Raw genomic sequence first — 14,424 nt, forward strand, 5'->3', positions numbered from 1 at the left:
ACTGCTCAAGACCTGAATGCTTGTGTAGGAGGAACTCTTTGAGCTGGCTTCTTAAATACCTTAATGCTGTTTCACATCCGATACTCCTTGATGAAACATAGGAGCCTTGTCTGATAATAGGCTTATTCAAAGTGATACAAGCTATGAAAGTGAGATCTTGGAAGAGTGTTGCCGTTTTCATAATGTAATAAAAATACTGTATGGATAAATAATAATTAATAATAATAATATTATATATATATTATTAGAATATATTATAATAAATAGCATGTAATAAGCAGGTCATAAAAAGAAATTTTATATTTCCAAGATCACTGCTTTTATAATTTATACTCAGGTAAATCCCTGGAAATATTCATTTTTAAGAGGGGGTTCACGAGACTTGACATTTTAGTGCAAGGGATTCATTGGTTGTTAAAGTTTGGGAACCACTGCTCTGATACTGGCTGCCCATAGCTCATCAGTAAAGCTGTGAGTGTGTCACGGGACTACATGACTTTCCGGGACCTCCATGACATCTGCAGTGGCCAGTGCAGCTGGCCCGTGGGCCGCCTGAGCAGCTCAAGCAGCCCCTAGGCCAGTCGCACTGGCCACTGCTGGAGCAGTTGTGGGCTACTGCACCTGCCTCCCCAAGCAGCAACAGGAGTTTGGGTGGGCTCAGAGCTGAGGTGCAGGAGGGGGCGAGGGCTCTGGGCGGTGCTTACCTCAGGGAGGCTCCCAAGAAGCAGCGACATCCCTCAGCTCCTAGGCAGAGGTGAGGCCAAGGGGCTCTGTGTGCTGCCTCTGCCTGCAGGCACCACCCCCACAACTCCCATTGGCTGCAGTTCCCGGCCAATGGAAGCTGTAGAGTCGGCACTCGGAACAGAGGCAGCGGGCAGAGCTGCCTGGCCATGTCTCCGCCTAGGAGCTGATGGAGGGGGATGTCACCACTTCTGGGAGGCATGGAGACGGGTAGGGAGCCTGCCAGCCCTGCCAACCCCCCACTCCTCCCCAGCAGTCTCAGGGGTCCCTGGCCACCCCGCCAGCACCCACAGTGTCCCTGGGCCAACACCCCACCAATTTAGTCAGGCGTATACAGTACAAGTCACAGATAGGTCACAGGCCGTGAATTTTTGTTTACTGCCAGTGACCTGTAAATGACTTTTACTAAAAATACCCAGGACTAAAACATAGCCTACTCATCAGGGGACGTTCTTACAACTGGACGTTGGTGGGATGCAGAGAATCCTTGGCCACTCCTTTCCACTGGACATAAACCACGCACTATGCTTTGGTGCAAAGAAGCCAAAAGCAGAGCAAGGATCTGGTACAGAATCTCTAAATATTTAAGACATAAAGCCAAAAGTTGCTTTACTAAAAATCTTAGATTTGAATGTTTTGCAAAGACGTACTTACTCTTCCATATAAGTACGTAACTGATTTCCAAGTAGGAAGATGCAGTACAGTCTATTCTTAAGATGGTGCAGCCATCCCAGAACACATCTCAACCACATTAGCTTCCTAAACAGCCTTGGTTTTATAGGACTTAAAAATAGTCAATTTGAAATCAGTCAGCTTAGGAGTCTTAAGCTCCTTCTTGTTCAGCTTCAACATACGAAGACTTGCTGGAAATCTGAACGATGTAGTAGTCACATTTTGAGATTTCTTTTGGACTCAAAACAGATTCATAGATGTATTTCTTTACTCAAATGAAAAGCAGAATATAAGCTTATAAAGCATAACTATGAACAAATGACTAGTTAAAACAGGGTGCAGACATTGAATTCTTTGATATGGTTTGAATCATCTGGTCCCATCTGCTACCCTAAACACTTTATGCATTTCACTGTCTCTCATTACAGGATAAAATGGTCTATATTATATTTGGAGCGTTGAAATGGGAAGCATAGGAATCAATGGCCTATATCCTCTTTTGTACATCTCATCATCTATATACTCACATTATCTTGGTCTACAAGTAACCCACTGAAGTAAATGGGACTTTTTGTGTGGTTAGGTGCTACTAAAGAATAGTAAAGGTGTCAGAATCTGGCCCTAAGGGAGAATTTGGCATCTGGCAGAAGATTGGGATGATCAGTATTACAGTGTGTGATTCTTCAGAGATCTCTGCTTGAAGTACACTTGGGCTCAAGACTCCACAACTGATAACATCTGGGCAGACTGCTGAGTACATATGGAACCTGCACCCTCTGTGCAGGTGCAGCAGTCAGCATACTATTAACTGCTGCATGAGGGCTTGGGTGCCTTTTCAAAAACATTAAGTGAAGAAATAAAGCATGCATAGCTGTACTAATTTTCTTAATCATGAATCAAATGTCTTAAGTACGTCAAAGGAACTGGTGCTCACTGAAGCCTAAGTATGACAATTCTGCAATTTTAAAATCTCTCTCTTTAAATTGCATGGTAGCTAAAATGTTTGTAACTTTACGTTACAAACAGGAACATGTATGTTGTTTTCAAGTTCACATAACACAGAGTAGTTAAGTGGACTTCTTTTTAAATGTTTAAAAAAATAAAATTAAATTAAAAAGCCAGGTTGTGACAAAGCATGAGATATTTCAGGCTAAAGGTATTTTTTGTTTTAAGTTACTGTGTAATGACAATAGGATGTCACAATTGTGGCTTGGGCAGTCAGGTCTTGTGGTCAGAGCAGTGATGGACAGGTCTAGTGGTTTGAGCAGTGGCAGTGAGAGGCCAGGAATGGTGTCAGGAACCAGGAGTTAAAGACAGAGACAGGAACCTAGGGTCAGGAGTCCAAGATCAAGACGAGAGGCGGGTCTGCCACTACAACTGGCAGGGGAGACTATCTTGTTGTACAGACACTTCCTGGAACTCCTCTTGGGCTTAAATAGGGTGCCTGGGCCAATCAGGGAAGCTGTCAGTTTGTCCTTCCAAGATGGTACTTCCTGTGGGGTTTGTCCCAACAGGATTTACATATGATAATACAAACAGCCCTACTGCAGCTGCTGGGCAGTGATGTGGACGTGTCAGCTGTCCCACAGGGCTAAGAATGGAAAGCCTATTGCAACCTCAACTTTAGGGGCAATTCTGTGACAACAATTTTTATTACATTCAGCTCTCATATTGTGCTTTCAACCTGCATATCCCAAACTGCTTTTGAGAGGTGCTTTCCTCATTCTATAGATGAAGAAACTGAAGCATACACAAGTTCAGTGACACCCAAAGTCACACACCAAATCAGGGCAGAGCTAGGAGTAGAACAAAGATCAATCTCTTTACTCCCCTCATCTATCATCTAGTGAGTGGATCACTAACAGCCATGATAATGAAGTTACAATTATTTATTTATATTACAGTCACATGTTGACCCAAATCCAATGCTCATAGTGTTCTGCAAAAGGAAAAGAGTTTGTAATAAAATCCTCAGAATTAATTCTACATATACATCCTTCAGTACAGCTATCTTTCAATCTCCAGACAACGAAAGAGACAGCTCTCTGAGTGATTAGACCTTGAGGCAAAAGTATAGCAACACTTAATACTATTATTTGTACAGTATGCTACTGTACATCTTCAAAGCTCTTACAAACATTAACTAATTAAAACACTCTGTGAAGTAGTTAGTGTTATTATCCCTATTTTACAGTTGGGAAAACATGTATAAAGAAGTTAAGAACAGTCAGGAATCCTTGTTTTGCAATAACCTAACCAGGCAATGTATGAGAAAATGTAGGCAGAAAACAAGTGTTCAAAGTGTGTGACAGCACTTATTCTCAATTAGCTTTAAATGGTTCTGTAAATGTAATTTTCAAAAGACTGATTTTTATAGTGCCACACTACCTCTTCAATTTTGTTTTCTTTTCCCTCTTTCTATATTTTTTCACTTTTTCTAAAATCATGAACATTTTTCAAAATAGCTGTGTCTTTTGGTCTAACCCCATGTTTCCAATCTCTTTTTCTAGTGCAGATATTTTCCTCCTTTGGTTTTTAGTTTTCCCTGGAGTTTCATTTCTTTCCCCTTTAAGTACATTTACTGTAGCTCTTTTCGGACCCAATCCAACTTTCATCGAAGTCAGTGGGAGTCTTTACATTGATTTCAATAGATATTGGAACAGGACTGTAATATTTACTTTTTCCTGATTACTTATTGTCCTTTCTTTATGCTATTTCGTCTACTCTGGAAAGCCACATGCACCCACTCTCCTCAACCTTCCTCTTACTGCCCAATTCCCTTTCTCACCTCTTTCAAACAGGAGATGTTCAGCTAATGGAATAGTTCAGCAGTTGCAGCAAACAAACCAAAACTGTCCCTGAAGCTGACCTTTTCCTTTCAGGTTTTTTACCTGTGGGTCTTAGGACATGCCTACACTTACAGCACTGCAGCTGCACTGGTACAGCTGTTCCACTACAGTGCATGTGGTGAAGACACTCTACGCCAGCGGGAGAGAGCTCTCCTGTTGGCATAAAAAACCCACCCCCTTGAGCGGCAGAAGCTGTCAGTGGGAGAAGCTCTCCCGCTGCCATAGCACTGCGCACACTAGAGTTTATGCCAGCATAAGCTGAAGTGTATATATAGCCCTAAAGTGCAACATTTACAACAATAACAAAAAACAAACTGGTTTTGCATGGTAAAAAACCGAAACCTGAAAAATCTCAATCTGAGTACTGACTGGATATGGAATACTCTTTGCTCAAAGGCATTCATCATTCTGCCTTCCAAGTAGCCATTCAGAAGGTTTGTTACAATCGATAAGTTTGGTATTTATATCACCATTCAGAGAGCAGGAATGCTATCTGGGCCAGAACCATGGGTCCAAGCTGTGACTGATGCAGGATTCAGGTTAAGTGCGTGGAGGAGAGAAAAAGCAGCTTTAAGCAGCTGTAAGCTACACTAGGCCCTCCCAGGAATGTCCCTACAGTTGGCAAAGTAAAGTGAATGGCATAGACTTAACTACACTGGCTTTAGACCAGCTGGGGACTCCCCCAACATCATAGGAATCCCTGGCTGGCCTGTTAGAGAAGCTCGCCATCCCCCTTGAGTGGAACAATGCAGAAGGGATAGAAATGGGAGCCAGGAGCTGGCACTCTGCATCTGTCAGCCTTTCTACATATGGGTTTTCTGTTGCACCGTCACAGTAATACCTTGGTATTCCCTAGATAAAGCAGGTCTGCCCACACGGTCTTTAGTGGGCTTTAGGGAGCTTTCTGCTCTTTTCTTTCCCTTAATTATAGGAGGCCTTGCTTCAGGTTTGTGGGGTTTTTGTTCTTGATTATAGTTTATCCGTTTTGTACATGTACCTAAATCCTTCTGGATATGGTGGAAAAGCTTCCTCTCAGAAATGGGTCTTCCAGCATGTCCTAAAGGTGATCAGCCTGGTCGTATTCCACCCCTTGAGCAAGAATGCTTTATCTTAGTCTCTCACACATTTCATCCTGGGCTTTGTGAACTGCACTGTCACAGAAAAGTAGAGCATGGATGGAGATCAGGTCTGACATAGCTGGGTCCTGACCTGCTTGGGGCGCTAAAGATTAGGATCAAAGCCTTAAATCAGAAACTGAAATAGTCTAGAAGCTAAACAAAAGTGATTGCAATGTTTCACAGGTGTTCTAAGTACCACTAGATCCAAGTAGTCATAGGTGCTTTTGCCTGACCCATTTCAGTGCTAATGAGGACTAGAAGAACAATGATGCAACTCCAATAATTCAATTAGTCTTCCCAATGCAATCCCACAATACTTTTTGACACACTCAGGAATAGCCCTCGACAACTCAAGAGAACCATTTCTGCAACCTGTCAGTCAACCCCAGATGCCATCCTGTTCCATACAGGCCCAACACAGCAGCTGAGTCATTACATGGCTGGTCTTGGCTCTGCTTGGCATCCTCTCACCCATCTTATTAAAACCACACACAGCATTTGATTATTTAGATTAACTTTCTTCTTCTCTTTTTTTTATTTAAAGTAACCTGATAGACTAGGGGATCTGGTTTGTGCCTTTTTTTTTTTTTTTTGCTTCTTTATGACTGATGCAGGGCACATGAAAGGCATCTTTCCTCTTCTGGAATCTTTTCTTACATTAGACATTTTTATTGAACTCAAATGCTTGAATAGCAAGGAGAAGAACTCTTAACAATTCATCATCTTCATTGTTCAGGTAAGAGCTGAGAAGAGAGAGAGCTTTCATTTCAGATCCCCAACAAGTCCATCGGAGAAGACCTGTCCTGACTTTCCTGATATTTCTCAGGGAAAAAACAAGCATGACTTACACATTTTAAAAAAAACTGAACAAAAAAACCACACAAACAAAATGTTTAACGTCGTCTTTATACAACCCAATCTATTTTAATCCTTTGCAGGTCATCTGTAATCAGTATACGTTGAACCCTTGAAACACATAATTCAGAAAGGAGAGAGCTGTGCCTGAAATTGTGGGACGGGGCCACAATACAAAGACATAACAATCGTAGGAGGAGTCTTTATATTTGGACATGCTGATCTGATTTGCACTCACCACACTAGCCACCCGGGACACACTAAACCCTTTTGGGATCAAGAAGTTCAATAACTATTTAGCTATAATATGTAACTTGAAATAGCTCAGTTATCTAATGCAGATCATTCTTTAGACTGTTTTCACTATGGGGAACCCAATTGGGTCCAGCCTCAGAGCAGTCCCCTGCTTGCTGATGATCAAGTTTGGCCTCTCTATCCATTTCTGCCCTTTCTCTCTTGTTTTCTCCCCTCCTGATTGTTCCCATCTCTTTTCCTGTCCTTCTACTGCTCTGTTTACCCCTCTCCTTGGCTTCCCCTTCTGAAAATGCGATACAAAGAAATCAAGTCTCTGAAGTTCATAAAAATTAGTCTCTGTGTAGCTGTATTATCAGGACATATGCAATTGGATTATCCTAAATTGCTATTTTATAAGAAAGCATATTCACATAATAGAAGAATAAAATCCATGGAACTTTGCTAATTATAGGGAAAAAATAATATTTTATTTATGTCCCTTTGTGACAAGACCAACCTGTAATTTTTGCAGCCTTTTCCTCCTGATTCACTCTGTTCTCTTCATCTTCTTCATTGTCTTCCTCAAAATCGTCTAAATTTCCAATGTCGGCTTGCTTCATACTCATCAAACTAGCCAGGCTCTGCATGTCTTCATCTCTATACCACAAATTCCAGTACATCAAACAAATCATTAAAAGGCAATACTGTTCAAGTCACATTTGATAGTATTTTAGGGAAATATTATTTTTTCAAAAAGAAGTTTACTCTTCTTTACTAAGGACCTGCTCTAAAACCTTTTGAAGTCAAGGGATAGCCTTCAGTTGACTTTGATGGGCTTTGGAAGTAGTCTTGAGAATATTTATAAGAACAAGATATGAATATATATGTTCATAGTGTTAATTTATAGATTACAAGTTTCCATTGCCAAAAACTTAAAAAGCAAAAAATGCTTTCATTAAGGGTCAATTTAATCTTCTCCTCTTACAATTTTTTAAATCAGTCCTGAAGTTATACGTAACAATAATTTATTCCCTCTGGGGGTCATTCAATATAAGCTGAGGGTTCTTGGTCAGACCTAGTGCCTATGAACCACCACCTTCACCTCAGACTCACAATACTGTTAGTGAACTACAGTTTCTTTCCTAAATGCACGAGTACATAAACAAGAAAAATGTAAAAATATAAATTATGGGCCAATTTCTGCCCTTGCACGTATGTACCACTACAGTGTGGATTACAACTGAATCTTGTTGAAAACATGGCTGAAGACAAAAGATTTAAAGCAATGAATGTTCTAAAGTGCTATTTCCATAGCAACCAATGTGTCTTCAAGTTCACAGTGTCATTCTTGAAGCATGGTTGGACTCAATTTTTTAAAACTATTTTAATACCTTTCTATTGTTTAATCAATAGTAGTCTATTCACTTACTTGCCCAAAGCAAATTCTTTAAAAATAGGTAAGTAAAAAATATCATTAAATTTCCCCCTCTCCATGTTACGAGTTAACCATGGTAAAATAGGGTGCACAGATTTTGTGCCTGGGCTCATATATTTTCATGAGAATGGTACAAGGTTACTTTAAAAGCCATCCTGTATGTTAGTAAACTAAAAATCAAGTACAAACCAGGCCCCAATGCTGCACAAAAATGTATATATGAGTAATTTTACACATCTGCATAGTCTCAATGAGTTCAGTACTAATTAAATTGTGAGCACTTTGGGGCAGGGACAGTCTCTTCCTACATATCTGAAAATCACATAGCACAATGGGACCCTGATCTTAGTTGATGCCACCAAGTGTCACTGTAAGATAAATAATAATTATTAATACTAATAAATATCCAAGAAATCACAAAGGTCCCTCTCTTACTGGTTTCAAATGGTCTTCACAGTAAATTTCGTACATTGGCAACTGATAACTAGAGAATCTTCTAGTAGCTGTGAGGGGGAAAGTTCCAAGATGAGAACCTATCAACTAACCATACTGAGAAGGACAATCCTCAAATGTTACTCTCCCTGTCTGGATAGCTAATAAGTTCAATTCTAGTCTTTAACCAGACAAATTAAATGAAATGTAGCCTCAGCAGAGCCAGAATACCACATTTTACAACTGGATATAAATTACAGGTTCACTATTCCTCTGGAGATAATGAAGACTGGGAGCAAAGAAAATTATAAAGCACATAAAGGACCTTGGTATCAGGGGGTAGCAGGTTATATTATTTTCCCTAGAAAAGCATAAAACCAAGTCTAGAACAGATATAGGGATTCTGAACCTCACTTTACGTAGTTACAATGGCTAGGAGGAGGTAAAAGCTAATCCTGCAACTCTCTCTTCATCCTTGTTCCATCCCACCTGTTTTTCCCTGAGCCCTGCTGCCTCCCTGTCCGCCTCCCCATTCAGGGCTTAATTTGTCCCACGGCTTGCCGTAGCTGAGTAAGTCTGCTGTGAAAACTGATATTAACAAACATACAAATATTACTTTTCACAGCAGAAGACTTACCAGCTCGCAAGTCTTAGAAAAAGAAAAAAAAGCGCAACCAAAAAAGCAAAACAAACAACAACAACAACAAAAAGACTAGAACATGCAAAGTGCCTTATTTGTGTTTCTATTCTGTTTAGATCCAGTAAAGAATAGAGACAACTGTAAATTATTTTTATTACTGAGTCTGAAAAAACCCCTACATAAATAAATTACAATGATTTGGACATGTGTATGTGCATATTTATTTGTTTTTCCTAAAGTTAATTAAGTATTTTAGGAAAAATTGTCAGCATGACCACCAGCAAGAGTTGGTGGCTGCACTCTGAGGCCACCAAAAAATTTGTAATGAGAACCCCTGATTTAAGCTCACCCCATGCTTAACTTTAAGCATATTCTTGAGTCCCATCAATTTCAATGCAATTTAAGCACATGCTTAAGTGCTGTCCTGAAGAGATTTGCTTTCATGAATCAGTCTAACACCATTGCTGAACAGTCTAAGACAGAGGTTCCCAGTCGATAGTTCAAGAGGAGGCTGGTAACCAGCTAATGGCTCCTTTCCCTCATTTCCAACTGCTAAATTGCATTAAACAACAGATATAAATACAATACTTTTCTTGTATTTTTACATGTCAGTACATTCAGTAGTTTCCAAAGGGATGTTATGAGATGGCAAATGGGAGAGAAAGTTGTCTGTGTAATTGTGAATGGCAGGATAGGTGGGCTCTAAAAATCTCTGTGCCAAAATCTGGCCCACATGAAGAAACAGTTTGGAAATCCCCGTACCAAAAACAGTTCTGGGGTAGAAAAGTGTGATATATAAGGGTGGGAAGGATCCACAAATACCATCAAGACAGCCAAAGCTGCCCACAGGCTGTTAAAATTCCTGAAAAAAATTAGCATGTGAAATAGACCACCTTAGCAATTGTCTCCCTGTCCTATTGCTTCTCTGTCCTGCCAGCCCTATATTCTGCCATGAGGAAGAAAGAGAGAAAAAAGGGGCTAGTTTGCTGTGATGATCTGGGGAATTTGTACAATTTATGGATTCTGTGTGAGATTATGAACTCTCTATATGTATTTTTACCAAGGTGCAAATGCCATTTTGAATGTGCAGCTCCGTCTCTTCTCTGTTGTCCTTTTACCTTCATGTTGGTGAAATTCATGGACTGAAATTCCAAAGGGTACTGATATAAGGCGGACAACAGAGGGTCATTAATCTGGTTGGTCCTCGATTCAAATACAAATATCCGAAACAACAGGTGGCCTCCCACCTAAAAGAATTGGTTTGTCTGGGGAGAGGCTGCCTGGCAACAAAGTAGGATGTCTGATCACCTGATCCAGGCATCAAATGACAGAGGGACTAGAAGGTTATAAAAGGTCAGGAGCTTGTCTATTTGGGGTCTTCAGCCATTTTTACCAGCTCAAGCAGAGAGAAGCTGCTGCAGAATCCTGATGAGGCATGGGGGAACCCTGCCTCCCTGAACTATAGACAGTCCCCCAAGGACTCCAACTGAAGGGAGAACTAGAGCGAGGGGCACTATGTTCAGGATGTTTGTTGTTTTCTAAATGAGTTGTGCTCTTTGGTGCTTTCTCTCTGTTAAGTAATGAAAAATGGTATTTTAGAATCCTCTGCAAAGTGTATCTGCATGTGTAAGGTGCTACACTTATCACATGTCCCAGAACGGAAACTGTAAACCAGACAGTTCACACCTTCCGTAGGATTCTGGAGAACGTGCAAGAGCTGCAGGGGAAGTTTGGAGGAGCCAGCACTAGTTTCAGGGTCTAGATCAAGGATGGTCAAACTTACTGACCCTCCAAGCTGTATCTGATAATCTTCACAAGTTCACGGGCCATACCCCAGCAGGCGTGCCCCATGGGCTGAAGTCCCGAGCTCCCCTCCAGTCTGGTAGGTGGAGAATGGGAGAGCGCTGGCAGCTCCGTGAGCCGCACTTTAACTGTAAGAGCCGCATGCAGCTCATCAGCCACGGTTTGGCCACCTGTGGTCTAGATAGTTGGATAAGGGGGGTCCCCACTGCCAAGAAGGGTATCAGATAAGAAGTCTGCTCCAGGAATGAATGCTAAAGATGCAAAGCCAAGGACAGTGCTAAGACTCTGCCCAAGCAAGCTAAGAACACCTATAATTCCATGGCTTGATCCCTCACAGCAGTCTGGTGAATGCCCAAGTAGGGGCATTTGACTCAATTTGTAACACTTGCCAACCACTCTATCCCAGCCCATCTGAAAGCAAGGGATGCGGTGCCTGGAACCCTACAAATAAATTGGGGAGGGAAAGATGATCTGGAAAGACCATTAATTTCTTCCTCTTCTCTGAAAGCTGCTGAGGTAAGCAAGGTGTGTGTGTGTATGTGTGTGCGTGCACGCGCACGTGCGTGTGTGTGCATGTGCGTGCACGTGTGTGTGTGCGTGCACGCGCAAAGCAACAGCTCTGCAGGGAGAATGGGAAGATCAATGATCAAGTGAGCTGGCTTCACTGGATGTTCTCCTGATCAACCCAAGAATGCTCCCTCTGTCTACGTCTTATACTCCATCCGCACCCATCAACAAGCTTTGGTTCTCTGTGTGGGTGGATGCTAGAGATTTCTCTAGCTGAGCACTGATATTGCACTCTATATCCTCCTCCCCACCTGCTCCCTTTCAAAGCTGAGAATATTTTTAGGCAGCTGCTTTTTAACGTATTAATACGGTAGAAGAAAATGTCTTGATCTGAAGAACAGTAAACTATAGTCAGAGTAAGAAATTACATTTACTCAGCCTCAGAAACAAAGTATGACAGGAATGATTGGTATGCTGAAGGATACTCTCAACTCCTGCCACTCTATACAGCTAGAGTGCTCGCTACCCAAAGAGGTCTTTGAAAGGCAACACAAAGCAGCCTATCTGGTGAAAAACTTACGTAGCTTTTCCTTCCCTCAGGAAAATACATGATAATGAGAACTGAAGGGTGGCAGATACAACTTTCTTAGATAAAGGCTTGAATTTTAACTTGACATCTGTCTGTGTAGGCATGGGGCTTGCATATTGCTTCATGTTGATGCTGCTCGTGGCAAGTGCTTTTCTGCGTCCAGAAGCTGATTCCTGAAAGTAAACATAAATCAACATGAAATAACTTTAAAAAATAAAATAAAGAGGTGAAGAGTTGTAACACAGAAACCAGCAGTTTCATAAAGAAGAAGAAAAAAACTACCAAATAGATCGGTCTCATTCTTTTCTCCAGTGGAGAGGCAGAGTGGTCGAGTGGATTGAGTAGTACCTGGGAGACAAACTCCTCAGTTCTAAACCTGGCTCAGTCACAAAGGGCCCAATCCGAAGACAATGGGAGGCTTTTAATTGTGTTCAGTGGGCCTTATCATCAGCCCTTAAATCACTACAGTTTAGATCCTGCACTACGATTCACATGGTGGACTCTTACACTCCCTGAGGTCAATAGGACTCTGCATGGGCATAAAACTCTACCCATGCAACTCCATTTGCAGGTTCATACTCCAGTTTCCCCTCTGGAAAACAGGGCTGATGGTACTTACTCACCACACAGAAGAATAGTGACAATTAATATTTCTAGGTTGCTTTGAAAAACATATAAAGTACTATGCAGTATTAAGTAGACAAGTACTATTTTGAGCTGCTACTAGGAGTTTAAGCATTGAGTTTAATGTTGAAATGCTTTTCAAAGCTATTTTCTTTCTAACAAGCATAGTACATGTACAACCTGAGTTGCAGATTTCTGACGTTAAGATTGACAGTATTTCTAGAATGGCTATAAAATCTTTGGGAGAGAAAAAAATTAGAGTAAGATCAAAGCCTGATTCACATTTGAAGATAGAGGTGTTCTAAAGAATTCAGATATAAATTAATCTAAACGGCCTTTAAGAATCTACTACACAGTTTTGTCTCTAACCCTCAGCATAACAGAAAATAAATGATATGTAATAAGGTTCTAATGGGGGTGTGGGGAAAGAAACTGCTGTTAACTTTTGAAAAATGTTCTCACAATAAAACTACATTTTACTGCGGTCGGCAATAGGTCTTGAATAAAGACTACTAATTCAATCAAAAACATTCAAGCATCCCTTTTTCAAAGTACTTGACATTTCTGCCCAGTACAATAAGTCAGAATGTAATATGTCATCCCCAAAGAATACCTTGTTTAAAAAACTAGCCTTATCGGTCAGATTACACACAGGAATATTATACAGAACTATTAGTGCATGTAGATACCTTATGAATGAATTTCAGAAATGCATCAAACACTTGAGAAGGATTTAGGCCCTCTCAGAAGAAATACTTAAGAATATGCAAATACTCTCAACTGAATCAAGTTGAACAGATGCGACTATTGCAAACAATACAAGTGCTCTTTCCCTGGCCACGACTGTCAATCAAAGAAAGAGATTAAGGTCCAAGGTTCTGACAAGTGTAAAATGAAGAGTATGATGAGGGAGTTTCAATCTATTACTGATATGAACAACAATAAACTGTTATTGTACTGTACCTTTACAATAGCTAAATACTACAACTAATTTAGAATTCAAGATTTACCACAGCATCTGTTCTGAAAGTAATGCGTGAGAACTGGCACAATATATTTTTTTTTTGTTTGTTCTCTACACAAATCTGAATAAGCAGTTTGCTTCTGAACAACAACATGTACCTTGCATAATAATTCTTTGCCTTTATTACAACACGGCAGTCTAACAGTACCACTGAAGATCAGTTGTTTTCATTGAAAACCTTGAAAGAGGGCTGTTTTATATTGCTATATTTGCAAGTTTCAGATTTTTCTGTTTATGGTCTGGATGCAATTTTTAATTTTAAACAAGTGGCTAAACTTTTGCTTAGCTAATAGCTTAAAGTATTTTTAATAGTTGTAGAGAAAAATAATGTTTTGTAGCTTCTGTATTTGTCCTGTAGAATACCTAAAAATGTTGTAGAAGATAGCACATGGATAATTACAAAAGTATAACTGATACGGCAAAAACTATAGTCTTATACTGGCACTTTTTTTGTACTTTTTTTGTCAACCAGAAAAGAAGAAAATAAAAATTACACAACAGTCAGAAAATATGCTTCCATTTACAGTGAGATCAAAAATATACTATTCCATTGTGTGGGCTATAATGATCAGGAAATATTTGTCATATTTGTACTCAGTTTCCTTTTTGAGTCAGTTAGGATGGGTTCACGCTTGCAACCATCACAAAAAATCCCACCTTAGTGTGTTCTAAAATTTTGTAATTATGGTAACAGTTATTCTTATCTAGAGGGTTGCTATTTAATGTACATCTGGGGTTGCTTTTCATTATTTCAATGCACTCAAAATCAGGGAATCTGGTTTCGCTTAAACCCATTTACAATAAAATGACAGTTTGATGAGACACAACTACAAATAATGCAATAGAATACATATCTTGTTAGGTATCCACTCCTTTTCCCTAATTAACACACAAAAGGAAT

General features: G+C 40.3%; 1 protein-coding gene across 18 annotated transcripts in view; it reads right to left on the reverse strand.

Annotated features, from left to right (window-relative positions):
• EHBP1 (EH domain binding protein 1) overlaps positions 1-14,424 on the reverse strand; it is a 320,670-nt gene that overhangs the window by 166,408 nt on the left and 139,838 nt on the right. For all 18 annotated transcript variants that reach the window (XM_038394218.2, XM_038394219.2, XM_043512052.1 and 15 more), the window contains exons 6-7: positions 11,867-12,048; positions 6,987-7,126 (exon numbers count right to left, since the gene is read on the reverse strand). In XM_038394218.2, coding sequence (XP_038250146.1) covers positions 6,987-7,126; positions 11,867-12,048 — 322 coding nt within the window. The remainder of the gene's footprint in view (positions 1-6,986; positions 7,127-11,866; positions 12,049-14,424) is intronic.

Source organism: Dermochelys coriacea, chromosome 3 (assembly GCF_009764565.3).
Source record: "Dermochelys coriacea isolate rDerCor1 chromosome 3, rDerCor1.pri.v4, whole genome shotgun sequence".
Lineage (NCBI taxonomy): Eukaryota > Metazoa > Chordata > Testudines > Dermochelyidae > Dermochelys > Dermochelys coriacea.